This window comes from Bufo gargarizans, chromosome 1 (assembly GCF_014858855.1).
Source record: "Bufo gargarizans isolate SCDJY-AF-19 chromosome 1, ASM1485885v1, whole genome shotgun sequence".
In the NCBI taxonomy this organism is placed as follows: domain Eukaryota; kingdom Metazoa; phylum Chordata; class Amphibia; order Anura; family Bufonidae; genus Bufo; species Bufo gargarizans.
The window spans coordinates 398,748,761-398,771,541 of record NC_058080.1 but is presented as its reverse complement, the minus strand read 5'-3'; the positions used below and the strand labels follow the sequence as shown (position 1 = coordinate 398,771,541).

Below are 22,781 nucleotides of genomic sequence, written 5' to 3'. Positions count from 1 at the left end.
TCTCATATTCCACTAACTTGCGACAAAAAATAAAAAATTCTAGGAACTCGCCATGCCCCTCACGGAATACCTTTGGGTGTCTTCTTTCCAAAATGGGGTCACTTGTGGCGTAGTTATACTGCCCTGGCAATTTAGGGGCCCAAATGTGTGAGAAGTACTTTGCAATCAAAATGTGTAAAAAAAAAAAAAGGCCTGCGAAATCCGAAAGGTGCACTTTGGAATATGTGCCCCTTTGCCCACCTTGGTTGCAAAAAAGTGTCACACATGTGGTATCGCCGTACTCAGAAGAAGTTGGGGAATGTGTTTTGGGGTGTCATTTTACATATACCCATGCTGGGTGAGAGAAATATCTTGGTCAAATGCCAACTTTGTATAAAAAAATGGGAAAAGTTGTCTTTTGCCAAGATATTTCTCTCACCCAGCATGGGTATATGTAAAATGACACCCCAAAACACATTCCCCAACTTCTCCTGAGTACGGCGGTACCACATGTGTGACACTTTTTTGCAGCCTAGGTGGGCAAAGGGACCCACATTCCAAAGTGAACCTTTCGGATTTCACTGTTCATTTTTTACAGATTTTGATTGCAAACTACTTCTCACACATATGGGCCCCTAGAATGCCAGGGCAGTATAACTACCCCACAAGTGACCCCATTTTGGAAAGAAGACACCCAAAGGTATTCCGTGAGGGGCATGGCGAGTTCCTAGAATTTTTTATTTTTTGTTGCAAGTTAGTGGAATATGAGACTTTGTAAGAAAAAAATAAAAATAAATAAAAATCATAATTTTCCGCTAACTTGTGACAAAAAATAAAAAGTTCTAGGAACTCACTATGCCCATCAGCGAATACCTTAGGGTGTCTACTTTCCGAAATGGGGTCATTTGTGGGGTTTTTCTACTGTTTGGGCATTGTAGAACCTCAGGAATCATGACAGGTGCTCAGAAAGTCAGAGCTGCTTCAAAAAGCGGAAATTCACATTTTTGTACCATAGTTTGTAAACGCTATAACTTTTACCCAAACCATTTTTTTTTTGCCCAAACATTTTTTTTTTATCAAAGACATGTAGAACAATAAATTTAGCGACAAATTTATATATGCATGTCGTTTTTTTGCAAAATTTTACAGCTGAAAGTGAAAAATTTCATTTTTTTGCAAAAAAATCGTTAAATTTCGATTAATAACCAAAAAAGTAAAAATGTCAGCAGCAATGAAATACCACCAAATGAAAGCTCTATTAGTGAGAAGAAAAGGAGGTAAAATTCATTTGGGTGGTAAGTTGCATGACCGAGCAATAAACGGTGAAAGTAGTGTAGTGCAGAAGTGTAAAAAGTGGCCTGGTCATGAAGGGGGTTTCAGCTAGCGGGGTTAAAGTGGTTAAAAAATAAGCAAGGAAATTCATAATATTTTTGGACAATTTTTCAAAATGTTTGCCAAATTTTACTGTGTCATAGTGAAATATCAAAGGCTTTGATTGGTGGTGGTGCGAGTGCTGAAACCTCCCTGTCAATCGCTAAAAAGAGGCATATGAGGCGCTACTGCTGAAGATGCAACTGCTGAAGACAACCCGCATAGACGTTCTACATTTTAGGCCAGTGCGTTTATTTAATAATAGGGATTAATTGTAAAAATGGTCTGTGAGCTTGAGTTTTACTGTCCAGCTGTCAGTGTCCAGGCTACTTATAAATGATGTACTAATACCAGTGAAATTCACCTGCCGTAGTATATTGTCAGCTGATGAACCGTCTATCGTACAAGCACGATATTTCTCTAGAGGTCGCTGGAGATAGCTGATGTGATAAAGCGTTGCTATGCACTAAGGACGTATTACTGCTGCTGTTATCTGGCGATTTATGAATTATGGGTCATACAACATACATACATGGAAACTCCGACTTCTCAGGGATTAATACACGGTACAAGAGAGGTGGATGCGTTTCCAATAAATCTTTTTCATAGCTATAGAACCTGATGAAATATGAAAGCAGATTTACTGCTCAAAAGTGAAGCCATTGTATTATTTATCAGCTGGGAAAGAGGTTGTCTGGTCCCAAAATCAAAATTCTTTTTATGTGCTCTTAACACGCCTCACCATGCCTACATATGCCCCCAATACCTGTTTTTCATGTCTGAGCTTTCTTTCCCCCCTGGAAGACATCACATTATCCTGGCAGATCTGTTTACTTTCTCCCCTTCTTGTTTTGTTGAATACATAACTTTATTGATACACAAGCCTGGCTACACTGCACAGTGATGAGTCACAGGCTGGACACGCCCCCCCCCACACTGCTCTGTCTGCAGCAGCCACACCCATTACAACTGCTGTGTCCATCTTTCTGCACAGAGACATGAATCTACTTCTCACCCAGTGTCTAAATCCCATCACTGACCGTCCCCAGAGTGTGATAAACAGTTGGAAGCAGCAAGCACACCCAAACACATCTGTATCTAATCCTATCCTGTGTGTGTGCCTGATACACATCCTGTTGTGTGCGATACTGCCTGCTGAAGTGTATATGTAATCCCATCTTGTATGATACTGCCTGCTGAAGTGTATATGTAATCCCATCTTGTATGATACTGCCTGCTGAAGCGTATATCTAATCCCATCTTGTATGATACTGCCTGCTGAAGTGTATCTCTAATCCCATCTTGTATGATACTGCCTGCTGAAGTGTATCTCTAATCCCATCTTGTATGATCCTGCCTGCTGAAGTGTATCTCTAATCCCATCTTGTATGATACTGCCTGCTGAAGTGTATATCTAATCCCATCTTGTATGATACTGCCTGCTGAAGTGTATCTCTAATCCCATCTTGTATGATCCTGCCTGCTGAAGTGTATATCTAATCCCATACTGTATGATACTGCCTGCTGAAGCGTATATCTAATCCCATCTTGTATGATACTGCCTGCTGAAGCGTATATCTAATTCCATCTTGTATGATACTGCCTGCTGAAGCGTATATCTAATCCCATCTTGTATGATACTGCCTGCTGAAGCGTATATGTAATCCCATCTTGTATGATACTGCCTGCTGAAGCGTATATCTAATCCCATACTGTATGATACTGCCTGCTGAAGCGTATATCTAATCCCATCTTGTATGATACTGCCTGCTGAAGTGTATATCTAATCCCATCTTGTATGATACTGCCTGCTGAAGTGTATCTCTAATCCCATCTTGTATGATACTGCCTGCTGAAGTGTATCTCTAATCCCATCTTGTATGATACTGCCTGCTGAAGTGTATATCTAATCCCATCTTGTATGATCCTGCCTGCTGAAGTGTATATCTAATCCCATACTGTATGATACTGCCTGCTGAAGCGTATATCTAATCCCATCTTGTATGATACTGCCTGCTGAAGTGTATCTCTAATCCCATCTTGTATGATACTGCCTGCTGAAGTGTATCTCTAATCCCATTTTGTATGATACTGCCTGCTGAAGTGTATCTCTAATCCCATCTTGTATGATACTGCCTGCTGAAGTGTATCTCTAATCCCATCTTGTATGATCCTGCCTGCTGAAGTGTATATCTAATCCCATACTGTATGATACTGCCTGCTGAAGCGTATATCTAATCCCATCTTGTATGATACTGCCTGCTGAAGTGTATCTCTAATCCCATCTTGTATGATACTGCCTGCTGAAGTGCATCTCTAATCCCATCTTGTATGATACTGCCTGCTGAAGTGCATCTCTAATCCCATCTTGTATGATACTGCCTGCTGAAGTGTATCTCTAATCCCATCTTGTATGATACTGCCTGCTGAAGTGTATCTCTAATCCCATCTTGTATGATACTGCCTGCTGAAGTGTATCTCTAATCCCATCTTGTATGATACTGCCTGCTGAAGTGCATCTCTAATCCCATCTTGTATGATCCTGCCTGCTGAGCTGTGTATCTAAACCCTTATGCACACGACAGTATACATTTTGCGATCCACATTTTTTGCAGCCCCATTGAGTTCTATGGATTTGAGGTCCTCATTTTGAGGAACAGAATAGGACATGTTCTGTCTTTACTGGAACTGGCATACGGATGTAAAAAACACACTGATGACATCCATGTGCTTTCCACATCCGTATGTCAGTTCTGAAAAAGATAGAACATGCCTCTATTCTGGTCCTCATAATGCAGATCTAAAACCCATAGAACTCAATGGGACTGCAAAAAAAAAAAAGTGAATCGCACACTGACAGCAACCTTATTTTGTGGATCCACAAGCCCTATCACTTATACTCAGCGCCCATAACAGTGACGTCCACAGTGCCCCCATAACAGTGACGTCCACAGTGCCCCCATAACAGTGACGTCCACAGTGCCCCCATAACAGTGACGTCCACAGTGCCCCCATAACAGTGACGTCCACAGTGCCCCCATAACAGTGATGTCCAGTGCCCCTGTTTGCCATCAATTGGCCCTCATTGTGCCGCCATCCAGTGCCCTCATTGTGCCATCCATTGCCCCCTGTTTGCAATCTAGTGCCCCCTGTGACATGCACAGCATAGCGATCAGCCTCTGTGGCTGATTGTTTTGCTGTCACTCCTGCACAGCGCTTACATCGCGCTGTGCAGGAGTCAGTATAGGCTTCACATAGAAGCTTGTACGATACAGATACTGACGGCCGGTTGGTGGTCCTGCTCATGCGCACTAGCATTCAGCCTAGTGCGCTGTGAAGACTGCCAGCCGATGCTTTCTTTAGTAGGAGGCGGTGACGTCACGAGTCCGTCTCCTGCTGGAGAAAGGAAGAGAAGACGGGAAGAGAAGAAGACGGACTTCTAACCTTCTCTCCACAGGTTAGATTTAGCCAGCAATTATTAGGTTTGGACCGGAGAACCCTTTTAACATGACGGGGATCACTTTATCATATTTTATTATTATACTAGAATGGAGCCCTGGTTTATGGTCTAAGTGAGTTATGGTGCGGTTCAGGGGAGGGGAAGGGGTTTGGGTTAGGAAATTGGGTATGTTCTGTTTATGACTGTGGATGTACCCAGTTAGGGTCTCTGTATATTTTTGCACATGAATCCGTGTCATTTTTGTTTCTGTATAAATGCTAAAGAAAATCAATAAAAAAGAAAAAAGAATGGAGCCCTGGTATTCGGAAATAGATTGTTTGTTTGAAGCGACACTTGGTTTTCCTGTTTGTAGATGCTTCTGTGAATGCTTAAGATGCACTGAATGTGCTACATTATATTGTGAGCACAGGGATTGTGATCATTAGCAAGAACATCTAAGGTCCTATGGGAAGCAGTTGGAACTAAAAGTGCACCTACAGCAGCATTTATGTTCCGCTCCGGCTTGTTTTGCCTTCTCAGTTGTTTTTCTGGTTTATAAGGTTACTATTTACTGTAGCAGTGGTGCCCAGGAGAACAGCTATGGTCCTTGAAACAAGAAGCCAACTAGTCTGCCAATGCGGATGTAAGAGAAGATGCCCTTTAATTAAACCTGTAAAGTCTATTTAATTAAAACTGAATACAAGATATTGTAGTGTGTTACAGAGAAAGGTAAACTGCACTGTCTTAAAATTGTAAAACTGCCAGCACAGCTGTGTTACCCCGTCCATGCCCTTGTAAGCAGTGCTCACGTACCCTGCTATCTACATGATGGAAAAGACAACGTGATTCATCAGACCAGGCCACCTTCTTTCATTGCTCCACAGTCCAATTCTGATGCCCACATGCCCATTGAAGGAACAGTGGTCAGCTTGGGCATTCTGACCATGACTCTCCTCAGGTTAACCAGTTGTCCACTCTTGGACCACTTTTGCCAAGTACTAACCACTGCATACCAGAAACACCCAAGACCATGCCGTTTGGGGATGTTTTAACGCGGTCAACTAGCCATCAAAATTTGGTCCTTGTCAGAGCTGCTCCTTAATTTGGGCTTGGTTCACACACAGGTTTTTAACCCCTTCACAACTGGCCCAATTTTCATTGCCAATGTACTAATAAGTTTGCACAGGGAAAGTACATTGTTGTACATTGCCAGTTGTAGAAATTATAAAATAGTTTTGCTATCCTATGGAGATGTAGCCTAAATATGTGCACAGAAGCCTAACATCACAGCTAAATTACCCCCATATTGATGACCTGTCCTCAGTCATTGATATCAGATTGGTGGGGGTCCGACACCTGGGACCCTTCAGATCAGCTGTTTGAGGAGGCTATGATGCTCCCATGAGCGCTGCAGCCTCCTTGCAGCTTACGAAGAACAGCGGCATGCATTTGATGGTGGCTGTGCATGGTATTGCAGCTCAGCCCTATTTACTTGAATGGGACTGAGCTTCGCCTAGGCCACGTGACTGATGAATATGACACCACTGGCCTAGGAAGAGGATGCAGTCTATTCAAACAAAAGGGTGTATAGGGTTGCTCAACCAGGAGTACAGAGGATAGGTGCAACTGCTAAAAGACTCACCCAATCTAAGGTAATGAATAGATAAATAAATAGTAGCAGGCACACTTGCATAAAGGAGCACGTATTTAATATCTAAAATCAAGAAAAATGTCTGAAATCAACAAAAAATGAACCAGTCGATAATGGTGATATGAAGCAAATACAAGAAAAATATAGCAGCATAAGTAGGTTGTGTAGTAATTATTAAGTGCAGGAGCAGAATTAAATAAATAAATACTAATGACCCATAAACATCAGGATGTCCATGTGGCTGCAACTGAGTTAATGAATGTTCCGATTTCAAAAGGGACACATCAAGTTCCAGTTGAAGTCAATACCCTGACACAATTGTGGCAGTACAAAATGAATAGCAAAAATGTATCTAAATTCAAGGCAATTTGTTGCGGTATGATTGGAATGATAGTAGTTAGTAAATGGCTACCGGTATCAGCACTTATGAAGTATTAACTCAATTCGCCATATATTAAAGCCTCAGCAGCAAGTGATTAATGAAGGACCTGCAAACGAGGGTAAGTAGGTCTTAAGCCGGTTTACTTCAGCGCGGCGTCCTGCGTGTTCTTCGGTATCTATCCGGCGCTTACCTCTCCAGAAGTAAAAAATTTCTGCTCCTGCACTTTATAATTACTACACAACCTACTTATGCTGCTATATTTTTCTTGTATTTGCTTCATATCGCCATTATCGACTGGTTCATTTTTTGTTGATTTCAGAAATTTTTACGCGCTCCATATGTAAGTGTGCCTGCTACTATTTATTTATTTATTTATCTAGTCTCTTCAAGCAGCTGATTGGCAAGAGTCCTAGGAGTCGGACTGCCGCCCATCTGATATTGATGACCTATCCTCTGACAACCTCTTTAAAGGCATCCTGTCACTAGATTTTACGACACTTGAATACTAGCATGTCTGAGGTTTAGCTTTCTAAACATAGCCCTCTCAAAATAGTCTATTTTAGCATTTTCTCTTATACAGCGTGCGTTGTGTGTAAATTAACAAAGAAGAGGATTCCAGTGACCTCTCCAGCACAAATCGCAGTGTAGTGAGGTGTGCACCAGATGCCACCAGACTCCTCTCATGACACTTTTCTATTTAGAATTTACCAGTGCAGTAAACAGTGCCATTGCTCCACTGACAAATTTGAGGAAGACCGTCATGGGGAATGGGTTTTCTGGAAGTGCCATGGCAGTCCTATTACAGTGAATGGAGAGGTGGCCATGCTTGCACTCTCCATCACTAATATGGGACTACTAAAAACAGCTAAGCACCGTGGCATGGCTATTTTCATTACTCCTATAGTGATGGTTGGATAACATAGTGTCCTTATTCTGAAGATAGGAATAGGTCCCATCTATCAATGACTGAGATGGCAATACTCCTTTTAAGATACAGCAAAATTGTAAATGGCGTCTCTCCATGCATAAGGTATATCATTCAGCCTGAGCCACTGTGATAGTTTTGCTGAATCTTTTGACTGTCTGTTCTAATTTTCCACTGTCTAAACTTTAAACTGACCATAAATTCCTTGGTGATAGTGGTATCAGTCAATGACATAGGCAACATGGTATGCTCTGTCTATGTTCATAGTAAAGACAGGCATTACATGTAATAGTTCTTATGTGTTTATTCTACTGTATGTGTTTGTGTTCTTTTACATCAGCTGTAACTGCTTGTTAAAGAGGACCTTTCACTAGTTTAAAAAGTAAAAACTAACTATATCAGTGGGCAGAGAGGCGCCCAGGGGTCCCCCTGCACTTACTAGTATGTCTGGGCGCCGCTCCGTTCGCCCGGTATAGGCTCCGGTGTCTGCAGCTCCTTCTTTTGTACTGGCCTGAGTTTTTGTATTAGGGTTGTCCCTTGCTGCAGCGCTGGCCAATCGTAGCGCACCGTTCATAGCCTTGGAGTCCCAGGCTATGAGCTGTGCGCTACGATTGGCCAGAGCTGCAGCAAGGGACAACCCTAATACAAAAATTCTGCCCAGTACAAAAGAAGGAGCTGCAGACACCGGAGCCTATACCGGGCGAACTGAGCGGCGCCCAGACATACTAGTAAGTGCAGGGGGACCCCTGGGCGCCTCTCTGCCCACTGATATAGTTAGTTTTTACTTTTTAAACTAGTGAAAGGTCCTCTTTAAAGGGGTTATCGAGGAAATGATATTGATCATTATCACATTGGAAGGGGTCCAGCCGGGGCACTCCTGCTTTAGGAAGCCGCCGTACTCGCCAGAGCTCTGATGAGCGCTGCGGACTCACAGCAGCTAACCAAGCACAGTGCCATACATAGTATAGCAGCTGTGCTTGGTATTACCGTTCAGCCCATTCACTTCAATGGGGCTGAGCTGCAACTAGGCCACGTGATCGATGAACAGTGACATCACATGGCCTAGGAAGAGGGCGTGCCGCTCCCTGGGCACTGGCCTGTTCTAACAGCTGATTAGTGGAGGTCCCTGGTGTCCGATCCCACCGATCTGATATTAATGTCCTATCCAGAGGATTGTTCATCAATATAATTTACCGGATAATCCCTTTAAGGACAACCTGTATTATTCTTTAAAGAATTTAGTCCAAATTTTTTAACTGTATTCATGAGGTTTCATTTATTATTTGAGCCATCTTGAAGCTGTTTGTTTCCAAAATTGTAATTGAGATTTCCTGCTCCATTAGTCAAGCAGCATGCTCTGGGACGGTCAGTAAATTGCTTTATTGCTTTCTATTAAAAGCTGAAAGACTTGAATTATTATTTTCATGCATTGTGAATTCATTTATTTTATGACAGAACTGCAATGGGGGATTTGTGGAGGAGCTCATTATTGCTGAAGACAAATGCAGAATTAAAGTGTAACTGTCATTCTTTTTTATTTGTGTAATGTTTAGGGGCAGTGATACTGACCATTTTGTTGTAATACACTTTAATTACTGAAATCACACATTTCTATTACAAAAATAGCTCTAAAGTGGCCCATTTTGATCCTTAGCAACGCTCCTCTGTTTACATACCACAGTCATTGTTGAGCAAGTCTCCACAGTTCTGTAAACAGAAGACAGAGAAGCGTTGCTAAGGCTCAAAATGGGCCACTTTAGAGCTATTTTTCTAATAGAAATGTACAATTTCAGTAATGAAAGTATATTACAAAAATGGTCAGTATCACTGCCCCCGATACATTACAAAAATAAAAAAAATGACAGTTTACACTACGAGGTTAAGCATAATTGCCTATAGTATATCTTTTAATTGTAAGGGTGCAAATGTAATAAAAGGCTGTTTCAGGACTTAGAATTTACTAAAAAGTCTTGTTGCCATTTGCGACTAGACCCGCCCCTGCAGCTCTTCGCAATACAGCGGCGGGGCACCGGAGATGATAGTTCTCTGCTCGCCGCCGATGTTCTTCTCAGCAGCGCAGTGGAGAAGGAGTCTCTCCCTCCCCCCTGTGCTGCTGCCGCCACCGCCAATAAGAAGAGAGACGGGAGGAGGAGGGGAGGGGCTGTGGCCACTGCGCCACCAATGAAGATAACTGACCTGTTAATACAAAAACAGGAGGCGGGTGCAGGAATCAAATTGCCGGCACCCGACCTCTATGACAAGGAGCTGCGATCCGCTGCAGTTAACCCCTCAGGATCGCAGCTCCCTGTCATAGAGGTCGGGTGCGCCCCCCAACACCCTAGTATAATAAACATTGGTGGCGCAGTGTAAAAGTCATTAGTGGTTCAGTGGCAGTTCCAATCGGATCCCCAGCAGTGTAATCGCTGGGCTCTGATCGGTTACCATGGCAGCCAGGACACTCCTGACGCCCTGGCTGCCATGGTAACATCCCTGATGCTGTGTGCACAAAGCCGAGAGCAGCAGGGAGAGTGTGAGGTCCTATTCACCTTGATAGAGCTCTATCAGGGTGAATAGACAAGAGCTTGAATTTGCTTGGCTCCCTTGACAGCAAGTCACTGCTTATTCTCAGAAGCCATATAGCATTAAATGGGTTTTCCAGGACTTACGCTGGGTTCAGACCTGAGCGTACTTGAACGTACGCTCTGTATGCGCGATTGTGCAGGCGTTTGCAATCGCGCATACAGAGACAAGCAAACGCCCATTGTCGCGTGTTCCCGCTAAAGTCTATGTACGCGCTGTAAAACGCTCAGGTCTGAGCCCAGCCTTAGATATTGAAGACCCATCCTCGGGATAGGTCATCATTATCAGATTGGTGCGGATCTGACACTTGGCACCCCCAACGATCAGCTGTATCGGAAGCAGAAGATGCAGTAAGAGAAATCTGCAAACTATGATGAAAAACAGCAAGAGAATTGCCATATATGCAAAACGGGCATCATAATTGTACTTTGTTTTCTGCAGTGGAAACCATATATTCCAAGGACTGGCTGCTGGCATTGCAGTGAATGAAAATGGAAGAGGTCAGATCACAGGTATGGCATACAGCTAGCCTATTCCCTAGCATGTTATAGGTACACATCAGATTTTACATTTTAATATGTAGATTTACTGTCATGAATTCTGTCAGGTAATTTAAAGTGCCACTGCAAAAAAAAAATTAAGCATTTAGTAAATATCAGTATCAGTGCTGGTAATCTTCACAAACATCTAATCATCACTCTCCAAATGATACAGTAGTATCTTCAGTGCAGACTGCAAGTTAGTTTTCTATGTGCATATCATAGTTTTTATTGTCCCAGTTTTGGGGTACTTATAATTAGTATTAATTTATTTGGTAATAAAGCAGAATTCCAAAGCATTATTACCAGTGCATTACGCCTCTGGCATGGTCTGGGGGTATATTAATGCATGCATGTTTCGATAAAGTTTTGCTCGGGCAGGAGAATGGCAGAGTGTGTAAAGATAACAATTACTGATTTGAACACTGAGCCCTTAATACTATTCATGCATCGCTGTAGTTTATGGGCTTGGTCCGAGTCCCTTTAACCTCTTCCTGATGCAGCCATTTTCCATGTTTTCATTTTTTCTACTCCCTGCCTTATTTTTCCACTCACATAGCTTGCTTTTTTTTGTGTGGAACAAGTTGTACTTTCTATTGGCACCATTTGATATTGCATATAATGTAATGGGAAGCTGGAACATTTTTTGAAATAGGATGGAATTAGAAAGAAAACACAATTATGCTATTGTTTTATGGGTTTTGTTTTTGACGGCTTTCCCTATGCAGTAAACATGTCATGTTAACTTCATTCTGCGGGTCAGTACGATCACAGCGGTACCACATTTTTATAGTTTTTCTTGTGTTTTCGTACTTTAAAAAAAAAAGTTTTTTTTTTTTTCTTTGCAACGCCATATTCTGACATCCATAATATTTTTATATTTATGTCTGCAGAGCTATGTATGGGCTCAATTTTTGTGGGCCAATCTATATTTTTCCTTGTCACCATTTTAGTGTGTGTGTGACTTTTTGATCACTTTTTTTTGATTACATTTTTGGGAGGTGAAGCTACTAAAAAATGTTATATCGGACATTTAGATTTATTTTTCTTTACGTCGTTCACCATATGTTTATATTTTAAGGCCCCTTTCACACGGGCGAGATTTCCGTGCGGGTGCAATGCGTGAGGTGAACCCATTGCACCAGCACTGAATCCGGACCCATTCATTTCTATGGGGCTGTGCACATGAGCAGTGATTTTCACGCATCACTTGTGCGTTGCGTGAAAATCGCAGCATGCTCCTCTTTGTGCGTTTTTCACATAACGCAGGCCCCATAGAAATGAATGGGTTTGCGTGAAAATCGCAAGCAAGTGCGGATGCGGTGTGATTTTCACGCACGGTTGCTAGGAGACTATCGGGATGGGGACCCGATCATTATTATTTTCCCTTATAACATGGTTATAAGGGAAAATAATAGCATTCTGAATACAGAATGCATAGTACAATAGGGCTGGAGGGGTTAAAATTTTTTTTTAACTCTCCTTAATCCACTTGTTCGCGCAGCCCGGCTTCTCTTCTGTCTTCTTTTGTGAGGAATAGGACCTTTGATGACGTCACTATGTTCATCACATGGTCCGTCACATGATCCATCACCATGGTAAAAGATCATGTGATGGACCATGTGATGAGCGCAGTGACATCATCAAAGGTCCTATTCCTCACAAAAGAAGACAGAAGAGATGCCGGCTGCGCGAACAAGTGGATTAAGGTGAGTTAAATTATTTATTTATTTTTTAACCCCTCCAGCCCTATTGTACTATGCATTCTGTATTCAGAATGCTATTATTTTCCCTTATAACCATGTTATAAGGGAAAATAATACAATCTACACAACCTTGAACCCAAACCTGAACTTCTGTGAAGAAGTTCGGGTTTGGGTACCACATTCAGTTTTTTATCACGCGCGTGCAAACCGCATTGCACCCGCGCGATAAAAACTGAACAACGGAACGCAATCGCAGTCAAAACTGACTGCAATTACGTACCTACTCGCGCGGGTTTGCCGCAATGCACCGGGACGCATCCGGACCTAATCCGGACACACTCGTCTGCAAGGGGCCTAACAGTTCTATTTTTGGGTGCTGCTATACCAGTGATCTTTTTTTAATTTTTCTTTTATTTGTAAAATAGGGGTGATTTTGCATTTTTCTGCCTTTTTTTCTATTTTTAAAAACCCTTTTTTATTTTTTCACATTTATTTTTAGTCCCCTTGGAAGACTTTGTCATGCAGTCATCTGATCTTCTACCATAGACTGCAATGGTTTACAATTGCAGTTTATAGGATAATCATTGCTCTCCAAACAAGCCCTGCTGCAGGCAGGGCTTGGGAGGAACTTCAGAAGGCCCCAAGGCTGCCATTGCAACTGAAAGGTTCCCGCGATCCCATCGCAGTGATCCCGGTAGATGACCATTCAGATGCTGTAGCCACAATTGACCATGCCATCCGCGAGGATAAAATGACAGGCACGTATCATCTATCTCACCAGCTCTTGAGCGTGCAGCATCGTTAAACATCCACCATACATGTTGGAAAGGGGTCAAATATATAAAAAAATGTACTCTGAAACATTGTACTGCTGACCAAAATATTACAGGTCACAGCATGCTCCAGTTTCTTAACCTGTTCCCGATCGCTGTACAACTACAGCAGTCAGGACTTTAAATATGGCGCCCGCTTCCGGGTGCCTGCTGTTTTAAACAGAAGACACCTGGGCTAATGTATGCAATCGAAAATTAAATTGATTGCATACATTTAACCCTTCAGATGCCGTGGTCAAATGTGACTACGGCATCTGGTAGGTCAAAAACCAGGAGCATGCACTCCCGGCCATGCATAAGCTCCCCCTAGTGAGAATCGAGGTAGTCTGATGTGGTGTGCGGCAGCCTCTGTCCTCCTGAGTGATCTAAGGCTGCCACACATTAGTTCTGGCAGTGTAATTGCATTGTAAATGCATTGGAGCCTATGAGAGAAGCAAGCTAATGGTTGCTTGTTATAGTTCCCTATGGGAACTAATAAAAAGTGTAAAAAAAAATATATATATATAAAAATTCTAATCGCTCCGCTTTCTCCAAAATTAAAGTACATAAAAAAATAAACACGGCACCCCAACTTTAAACGCATTTTGGACAAACTACATGTCCTTAACCATTATCATTGTAATGATTAAGGACATGTAGTTTGTCCAAAACTTGTTTACAGTCAGGGTGCCATGATTATTTGTGTGTGCTTTCTGTACTCAAGAATAAAGGATCGGTACAGCTTTTAAGAACGGTGATGGTTTTTACTTTTTTTTCTTTTGAAATCAGATAATTTTTATTTGGAATTTTTTGAAAATTACAAAAATACAAAGAAAGAAATTGGCCTGCACATTATACATGCATCAGTTGATAATAATAGTATCATAGTATTACATGATCGGCAAAGAGTCACTTCCATGAGTATGTAATATGGCAACAGGCATATCATGAGATGCACCTAAGATCAAGTAATCTAGTTACACAGTATACCATGTACAAACCACCTTTCCATCCATTGTAATTAATGAACAAAAGATCAACCCTCCCTGCCCAACTATAACCCAATTCCCCCCCCCCCCCCCTTACCAATGGAACGGATCCGAACTCCAACATCAGCTATTTTATTAATGTATCTTAATCATAGCCTTTGGTGTACTTCTCCTATCTGTTTAATATTCTTCTTGACACCCATCCTGTGTAATGCTAATCACTTTCATACATCATACGTCTATAGCTGATTAAGCTGAAGAAAAAAAGAAATCAGGGACTGTGCCTCTACCGTCTCATATTTCAACTAAGATGAGAGGCTAATCCGGACACTGTATCCGAAATTTCTCCCACTTATCCCATATTTTGGTAAATTTCGTTACACATTGCCTTTTAACAATTACACCTTTTTCTAGGCGTATTATATCTGACATCCTACTATGGAATTCTCCCCTAGACGGTGGTTGAGGTCTAAGCCAGAATCTGGCTATCAATTTCCTAGCCTGGAATAACAGACGCTGCACTCCCAAACGGTGATGGCGATTTTTTTTATATTAATATAAAATTCCTACTATACATGTTCTCGGACCAGGCGGAACCGTGATATTAAATGCGTCTTTTATTAAGGCCAGAACTGAGGACCAGAAATTCCGGAGCTCTGCACAATCCCAGAACATGTGCATTAAGGTAGCAGGGCTCAAGCCACATCTAGGACAATCCGCATCCCCCCGAACACCTATCCGACATAGAAACTCTGGCGTCCTATACACCCGGTGTAATAAAAACAACTGGGATATGCGCTGCCCCTCACAAACTGACAGTTGCGGGGTGAGTGCTAGGATCATCTTCCACTGCTCTTCTGAAATCGGCCCAACCTCGCTTTCCCATTTAGATTTAACTGCCAAAACCTCTTGTTTAATTGACTTCACATATAAGTTCCTGTAGGTAGATGATATTAAACCGCACGAGGAACTGTTAGTAAGAAGTTGCTGAAACAATGGGACCGTAGTACATGTCAATGATATAGAGCTAGCCTGTTTCTGAAAGGCATGCCGTAGTTGCAAAAATTGATAGAAGGCCGTATTTGGGAGACCAAATTCAGTTCTCAACTGCTCAAAGGACTTAAAAACATCAGCATTCTGTAGTTGACGTAGATACCTCACTCCTTTGCGCTCCCAGGGTGAAAAGCCATCTAATTTGAATAGTTCAGGAAGATGTGGATTCCTCCAGATAGGGGAAAACTGTGTAAATCCTTTTACTGATAACAGCGCCCGACATTTCTGCCAAACTTTGTATATCATGGAAAGTGTGGGATGCCCTGGCAGCTTACCAACAATTCCGTTATTTTCCAACAAGGTGAGTCGTGACCGATAATGTGCGCCACCAATCTGGCTGAGGCAACGTCTCCAGGAGTCCTCCCCCATCCCCTCAACTGTTGCAACTGTGCTGAAATGTAGTAGAGCCATGCATTCGGTACTGCTAGCCCTCCCTCCTATTTTCCTCTTTGCAGAGTATCTAGTTTAATCCGTGCTTTTTTATGGCGCCAAATCAGATCCCTAAATAACCTATCAATTTTTATAAATATCCTACGAGGAATCCATACTGGGGAATTATGCAATAGATACATGAGCTTGGGCATGAGAATCGTTTTAAGAAGATTGCTCCTCCCAATTTCAGATAACGGCAACTTGCACCAAGCCTTAATTTTATCCAACATTGTGATTAAGAGCGGCTCTATATTAAGTTTAATATAGCTGTTAGGATTTGCTGTAACTATTATCCCCAAATACTTGACCTGATGCGCAATTTGCAGCGGACTGGATCTGGGGACAAGATTCACAGCAGAGTCATCTAACGGTAAGAGAATAGACTTGTCCCAGTTGATACGGAGCCCAGACCTATCACCAAATTCCCGTATAAGTGCCATGACAGGACTTAACGACTGTTCCACATTACCTAAGTAAATTAACATGCCATCAGCGTAAAGGGACACTCTCTCCTCCCAAGACCCACATGGAAACCCTACAATCTTATCAGATGAGCGCAGCAGGCAAGCCAGTGGCTCAATTGCAATAGCAAACAGGAGGGGGGATAGTGGACATCCCTGACGGGTCCCTCTTCCCAATCTGAATGACTCCGATGTTCCCCCATTCGCCCGTATCCTAGCCGAGGGGCCGTTATATAACAATTGGACCCAGGAGATAAAGGTCCTCCCAAATCCCATGACTCGCAGCACTTCCCAAAGATAGCTCCATTCAACACTGTCAAAGGCTTTAGCCGCATCTAATGAAAGAATGGCTCGACCTCCGATAGACTCAACTCTTCTCTGAGTATTAAGAAAAAGGCGTCTAAGATTTACTGAAGTAGACTTGTCAGGCATGAAACCCGCCTGATCGATATGAATAATAGTGGAAATGACGGACTGTAGATGATTCGCTAAAACCTTCGCCAGAATCTTAATATCAGAGGTCAACAGTGAGATTGGTCTGTACGAGTCAGGGGATCTGGGATCCTTACCAGGTTTGGGCAGGACCACTACGATAGCTTCTTTCATAGAAGCAGGAAGGTTTCCTAATTGAAGGGAATCATTAAAAACTGACAGTAATTGGGGGATAAGGACACTACTATACTTTTAAAAAAATTCCATCGGTAATCCATCTATACCTGGAGCTTTCTCATTGGGAAATGATTGTAGGGCTAATTCCAACTCCTTGAGTGTTAAGGGACCTTCTAAGCATGCTACACTTGTCGCTGATAGTCTCGGGATCTCAATCCCTGTAAGATAATTAGCTATATTGGTAGAATCCACCTTCAATTTAGTCCTATACAGGGATTCATAATAATTGTGGAAAATTGACAGCATCTCCTCATCCGACGTGGCAAAAAGAACCATCCATCCTCTGGATAGACAATATTTTGGACGGTCCCTCCTGGGCTCTAATCACCCTTGCCAATAGCTTACCAGAACTTTCCCCCGCCTCAAAGTACTTTTGCTTTACAAAAAATCTGCGATTGTCCGCCGTCTGCAATATATGCTGCCTCAACCCCGCCTGAGCAGCTATAAGGGAGTCCTCACTTGCCCTGTCGGGTGTATTTACAAATCTTTCCTCCGCCTCCACTACTAGAGCTTGCAGCTTTTTCTGGGCGTCACGGGATTTAGTTTTGTGTCTACTGATCTTTTGAATGTAAAGGCCTCTAACGTACGCTTTGCAAGTATCCTACACTACGCTCACCGACGCCGACCCAACATTTTGTGCAAAAAACTCTTTCAATTCTTCCGCCATGCCATTTTCCCTATCAACCAGCTGTAACCAAAACGGGTTAAGTTTCCATGTCCCGATCCCAGGGAGACGCCTATTGCCCAGATGTAGTTCTATAAATAAATATCGGGGAGTGGTCTGAGAGGCTTCTCGGTAAGTATTTAATTTCCGCCACCAGCGACAACACCTCAGGTGAACCTATAACTAAATCAATCCGTGACAGCGAATGATGAGAACTAGAAAAACAAGAAAACTGACGCACATTCGGGTTCCTCACCCGCCAGATGTCATGTAGGTCCAGTTCCCGCAATACATTGGCAAAATTGGAATCTCTACTTGCTCCCGATATCCCACCTCTGTCCAATGCTACCGAAGGGCAAGTACTAAAATCAACCACTATCAATATAGGGCATTGGGGTAAGTCCTCAACATATCTCATAATTTCTTTCATTACCTCGCTACTGTTGGTTTTTACTTTTTAATAAAATCGGACCCTTCTTTTTATGCTTTTGGAGGTCACACTTAGGGGACTTTGGTGTAATTGCTCACTGGGAGGGGGAGAGGGGTGGTAGATGAGAGTGGGACTAGGGTATAGTCTTTTAGGGTAAGAGGTGGTGTATATGATCTATTACGTTGTCTTGTAATATACTGATGTGCACGGATTGGCGATATGTATTACACACTTGGGAATTATGTACTGGACTCAGCTGTTTTGAGTCACTATTGCTTTTCAGGATCGGATTCCTATTTGAAGGGACTTTTGGAGATCTTCTCCTGGGATCTAGGACGCTTGGGAATGGGGAGGGGGAGGGGGGGGGGGACTGTTTTGTCTCTTAAAATGCTTTGAAAATCTCAATAAAAACTATCTGATTTTAAAAACAATCGGACCCTTCTTTCTAATCCCTCACAGCCCCTTTTAAATATATACAGGTGAAACTCAAAATATTTAAATATATAAGTCCATTTATTTCAATAATGCAAATTAAAAGGAATTGCGTTAATGCAGCTTAAAATTAGAATTTTGTGAAAAGGTTCAATATTCTAGGCTCAAAGTGTCACACTCTAGTCAGCTAATTAATCCATACCCCCTGAGCAAAGGGTACGTGAGATTGTGACTTTGGGGTTTCATAAGCGGTAAGCCATAATCATCCAAATTATACCAAATAAAGGCTTAAATATCTCACTTTGCCTGTAATGAGTCTCTCGTATGTTAGTTTCACCTTTTAAGTTGCATTACTGAAATAAATGGACTTTTGCACAATATTCAAATTTTTCGAGTTTCACCTGTAGAGAGTGGGTGTTTCAGTACCCATAATGACATTCTTATTATTCTGCAGCGTATCCAGACATAACAATATGCATTGTGTAGAAAAATGAGTGAAAAAATTCCAATATACTCTTTTCTTTTCACTTTATTCTTAGTTTAGAGTGAATAACCTCCTTCACTATCTATATTCTTATTATCAGCACTTTGTGGTGGTGACAATGTACCAGTTCAGCAGGTAACTGGATTTCATGGGAAATTTGATCCTCCATCTTAGTATAATTGCTTTTCTAAATGAGATGCCAATTCCTGTACTCAGGGAAAAGCTCCTATTACATCTGTAAGAATTCTTCACGTCTGGGTAGCTGCAGCACAGGAATTTATCCTAAGCCCTAGAATGACACGTGTGATGTCTGAGTCTCTTGTTAGCAAGGCTTTATTGTTGTAGACAGATTCATGAAAACACTTCTGATCTAGCAGCCTTGACTGAACTGTCTGAAAACAAGGCATACTCTAAATGGAGCAAATTAGTAGGATGGCGAGCACAAATTCTCTGCAGAGAAGACTGCAGAGGCACAACAAGCAACCCATAACGAGGAGTCCACTCTAGCGGCCTGATACCGGCTTCCCATTCTATAGCTTGCTGCAGATTACTTTAGCAGTAAGTAGGTCAGTGACATTCAGCTGGATACTTGTTCTCAAAGCCCCAAGGAACTTTCCATCTCTTCTGAATTTATTTATTAAGGACAGATGGAAGGTGAAGGCAGTCTTCACAGAAATTTCTCCTGCATGTACTCATAACACGTTTGGGTTCATGGCTGTTTGGGTCATTTTTAAATGATTACATTGGAGATGACTGTGTACAGTATTTTTATTTTCCTATTACCACTTACACAACAACTCTGGGCATAGGTCCTTCTTTAAGGCAGCCTCTCACCTGCTGTGCCAAGTCCTGTTGGAGTCTGGAGTTGGGAATCCTCCCCTGTCTTCTGGTGACTTCAGGCTTCTTGGAGGACTGGAGGCCATCACAGATTACTTCACGGAGCGAGGCCAGCACAGATTACTTCACGGAGCAAAGGCGTAGTTAAAAGGAAAGAGCAGTCAATTTGAAGAGTCTCTGTGTGTGCTCCTGTGCATCTTGCTGCTCTCTTCATGGACCACCATGTCAGCCCCTAGTGAAACCTCGGACTTCTCGCACAAGTCTGCGGATCTCATTTCAGCCCACCTAATTTATTTTTACAGGTGTTATTGAGGAGAGTTGTTTTGCACCCAGGTGCAAATGTTTCTGTTGATGGTGCTCTGGTTAATTTTACCTGGGTATTGGCTTCTTGGTCTAAGGTATTTTTCTTCACCATGGTTGCCCACTGTGTAATATTTAATACCGCCCACTAATTTGAGCCCATGTTATTATAGGGTAGGGATGCCCAACCTGCGGCCCTCCAGCTGTTGCAAAAACTACAACTCCCAGCATGCCCAGACAACCTACAGCCATCAGCCTGCAGCAGGGCATAGTGGTAGTTGTAGTTTTACAACATCTGGAGGGCCGCAGGTTGAGCATCCCTGTTATAGGGCATGGAAGCCCCCTCTGCGATGTATGGCATTAAGACCTCTTGCAAGAAAAGTGCGATATGCAGGAAATTGTTGAATGCAGAAAGTGTTAACCCAGCCCCACAAGAAGCCACTTTGCTCCACTTGTACTGAGAAAGTGGTGACGGAAGAGGATCCATCTTTTCTGAATAATTTAAGAACTTTTATTAAAGAGAGAGTCTATTCTGCCATTGACCTGAGAGTGATCCCCTCACCCCCTCCCTGAAGTGGATTCTGACTATTCTGAGGACTTGTCCCCTTTGTTTCCCCAAGGACACAGAATGTTTTCTCAAAACAGTAAGGACAATTATGAAAACTGAGGACATTGAAGGGCCCAATCTATTAAAGATCAGATGTTTCAGAGTCTGGGAGAAAGGAGAATAATTTCTTTATACTCCTGTAAAGAGGTCACGAATTTCTAGTGCTTTGAAAAGGAAATCTCTGAGGAAGATTCAGATCTTTGGGAAAAAACTGAAATAATCAATGCACCAGTGGCTTGAATTTAAAAAATGAAAAGCACTGCCCTTTGAAGATCTGGGCCCGATGAGGGATAGCAGTATAGCAGCAGCCACATGTACTGCCAGATCTTTGTCTTTGTGGCTTAACCATCTGGAAGACCATCTAGTAGAAGGAGCTTTAAGAGAAGAAATTCTCTCCTACTTACCAGTGCTAAGGCAAGCTTCTAACTTTTTAGTGGATGTCTCTGCAGACCTAGTGATGATATCAGCTAGGTCAGCAGCCTTATAAAATGCCCCTCTTGAAGCTGTCTGGCTACACTCCTGGTTGGGAGATCTTTATGGTCCCTTACTTCGATGACTGCTTGATGGCTGCAAAGTCAAGGAATACCCTCTTTCATCTCCAGACCTTCTCATCCCTAGGATAGCTGGTGAATCAGGCGAAATCAGATCTGTATCCCAGTAAACCGAAGATATTTTTAGGAGTGCTTCTGGATTCTTACCAGATACCACCCTTTCTACAGGAAAAGCAGAATGCCCCAAATCAGAAGGTTTATTTATTTTCGTCAATTCAGCCTTGGTCAGAGACATCATGACCGTTCTGGGACAGCTAACATCTACCATTCCCTCAGACAGGTGGACATCAGTGGCGGATCCAGGGGGGGGGGCAACGGGGCAATTGCCCCCCCCGAGCTGGCGGCGGGCGGCGGCTGGGCACAGGGAGATGAGCGCTTCCATTGTGGAAGCGCTCATCTCCAGTCATCTGTATCGCCGTCCTCAGGACAGCGATACAGATGCCTGCCTGTGCTGCGGCAGGGAAGGGAGAGGCGTGTCCCTTTCCCTTCCTCTGATAGGCTGCCGGCCTAGTGCCTGCACCCTATCAGAGGCCGGCGCAGGCGGCGCGATGACGTCATCGCGCTGCCTGAGCCATACAGCGTGGGACACAGGCCAGAAGAGGCCTGCATCGCATCGCTGACATGGAGGTAAGTATGTGTTTTTTTTTTTTTCATTATATACAATACTTTTACTGGCACCTGGGGGCGGCTATTACTGGCAAAGGGGGGGCTATTACTGGCAAAGGGGGGGCTATTACTGGCAAAGGGGGGACTATTACTGGCAAAGGGGGGGGCTATTACTGGCAAAGGGGGGCTATTATTGGCAAGGGGGGGCTCTTATTATTGGCAAAGGGGGGGGCTCTTATTTCTGGCAAAGGGGGGTCTCTTATTACTGGCAAAGGGGGGCTCTTATTACTGGGGCTGTTATTACTGGAGGCTCTTATTACTGGCTCAGAGGGGCTGTTATTACTGGCACAGAGGGGCTCCTATTACTGGGGGCTGTTATTACTGGCACGGGGGGGCTATTACTGGCACAGGGGGGGCTGTTATTACTGGGGGCTGCTATTACTGGCACAGGGGGGCTGCTATTACTGGCACAGGGGGGCTATTATTACTGGCACAGGGGGGGCTGTTATTACTGGGGGCTGCTATTACTGGCACGGGGGGCTGCTATTACTGGCACAGGGGGGCTATTATTACTGGCACATGATTGGGGGCACTATAGGGGCATCTACTGAGGCCACAAAGAAGGGGTATTTTATATGGGCTCTCTGTACAGTACAATTTTATACTGGGACACATTATGGTGGGTACTATGGGGAAGGGGGGAGAGGAGTACTATGGGGTCATCTACGGGGGGCACTAAGAAGGGGTATTTTATACTTGCAAATTATGGGGGACACTGAGGGCATCTACTGGAGCATTTTATACTGGTACATTATGGGGGGCACTAGGAGGAAGGAGGGTGTGGAGCACTATGGGGTCATTTACTAGGGGCACTATATAGGA

At 43.1% G+C, this 22,781-nt stretch overlaps 1 protein-coding gene across 1 annotated transcript in view; it reads left to right on the top strand.

The window, feature by feature from the left end:
• The window catches only part of FBXO10 (F-box protein 10), a 74,468-nt gene that overhangs the window by 23,060 nt on the left and 28,627 nt on the right, over positions 1–22,781 (top strand). The window contains exon 6 of the mRNA XM_044285845.1: positions 10,769–10,839. Coding sequence (XP_044141780.1) covers positions 10,769–10,839 — 71 coding nt within the window. The remainder of the gene's footprint in view (positions 1–10,768; positions 10,840–22,781) is intronic.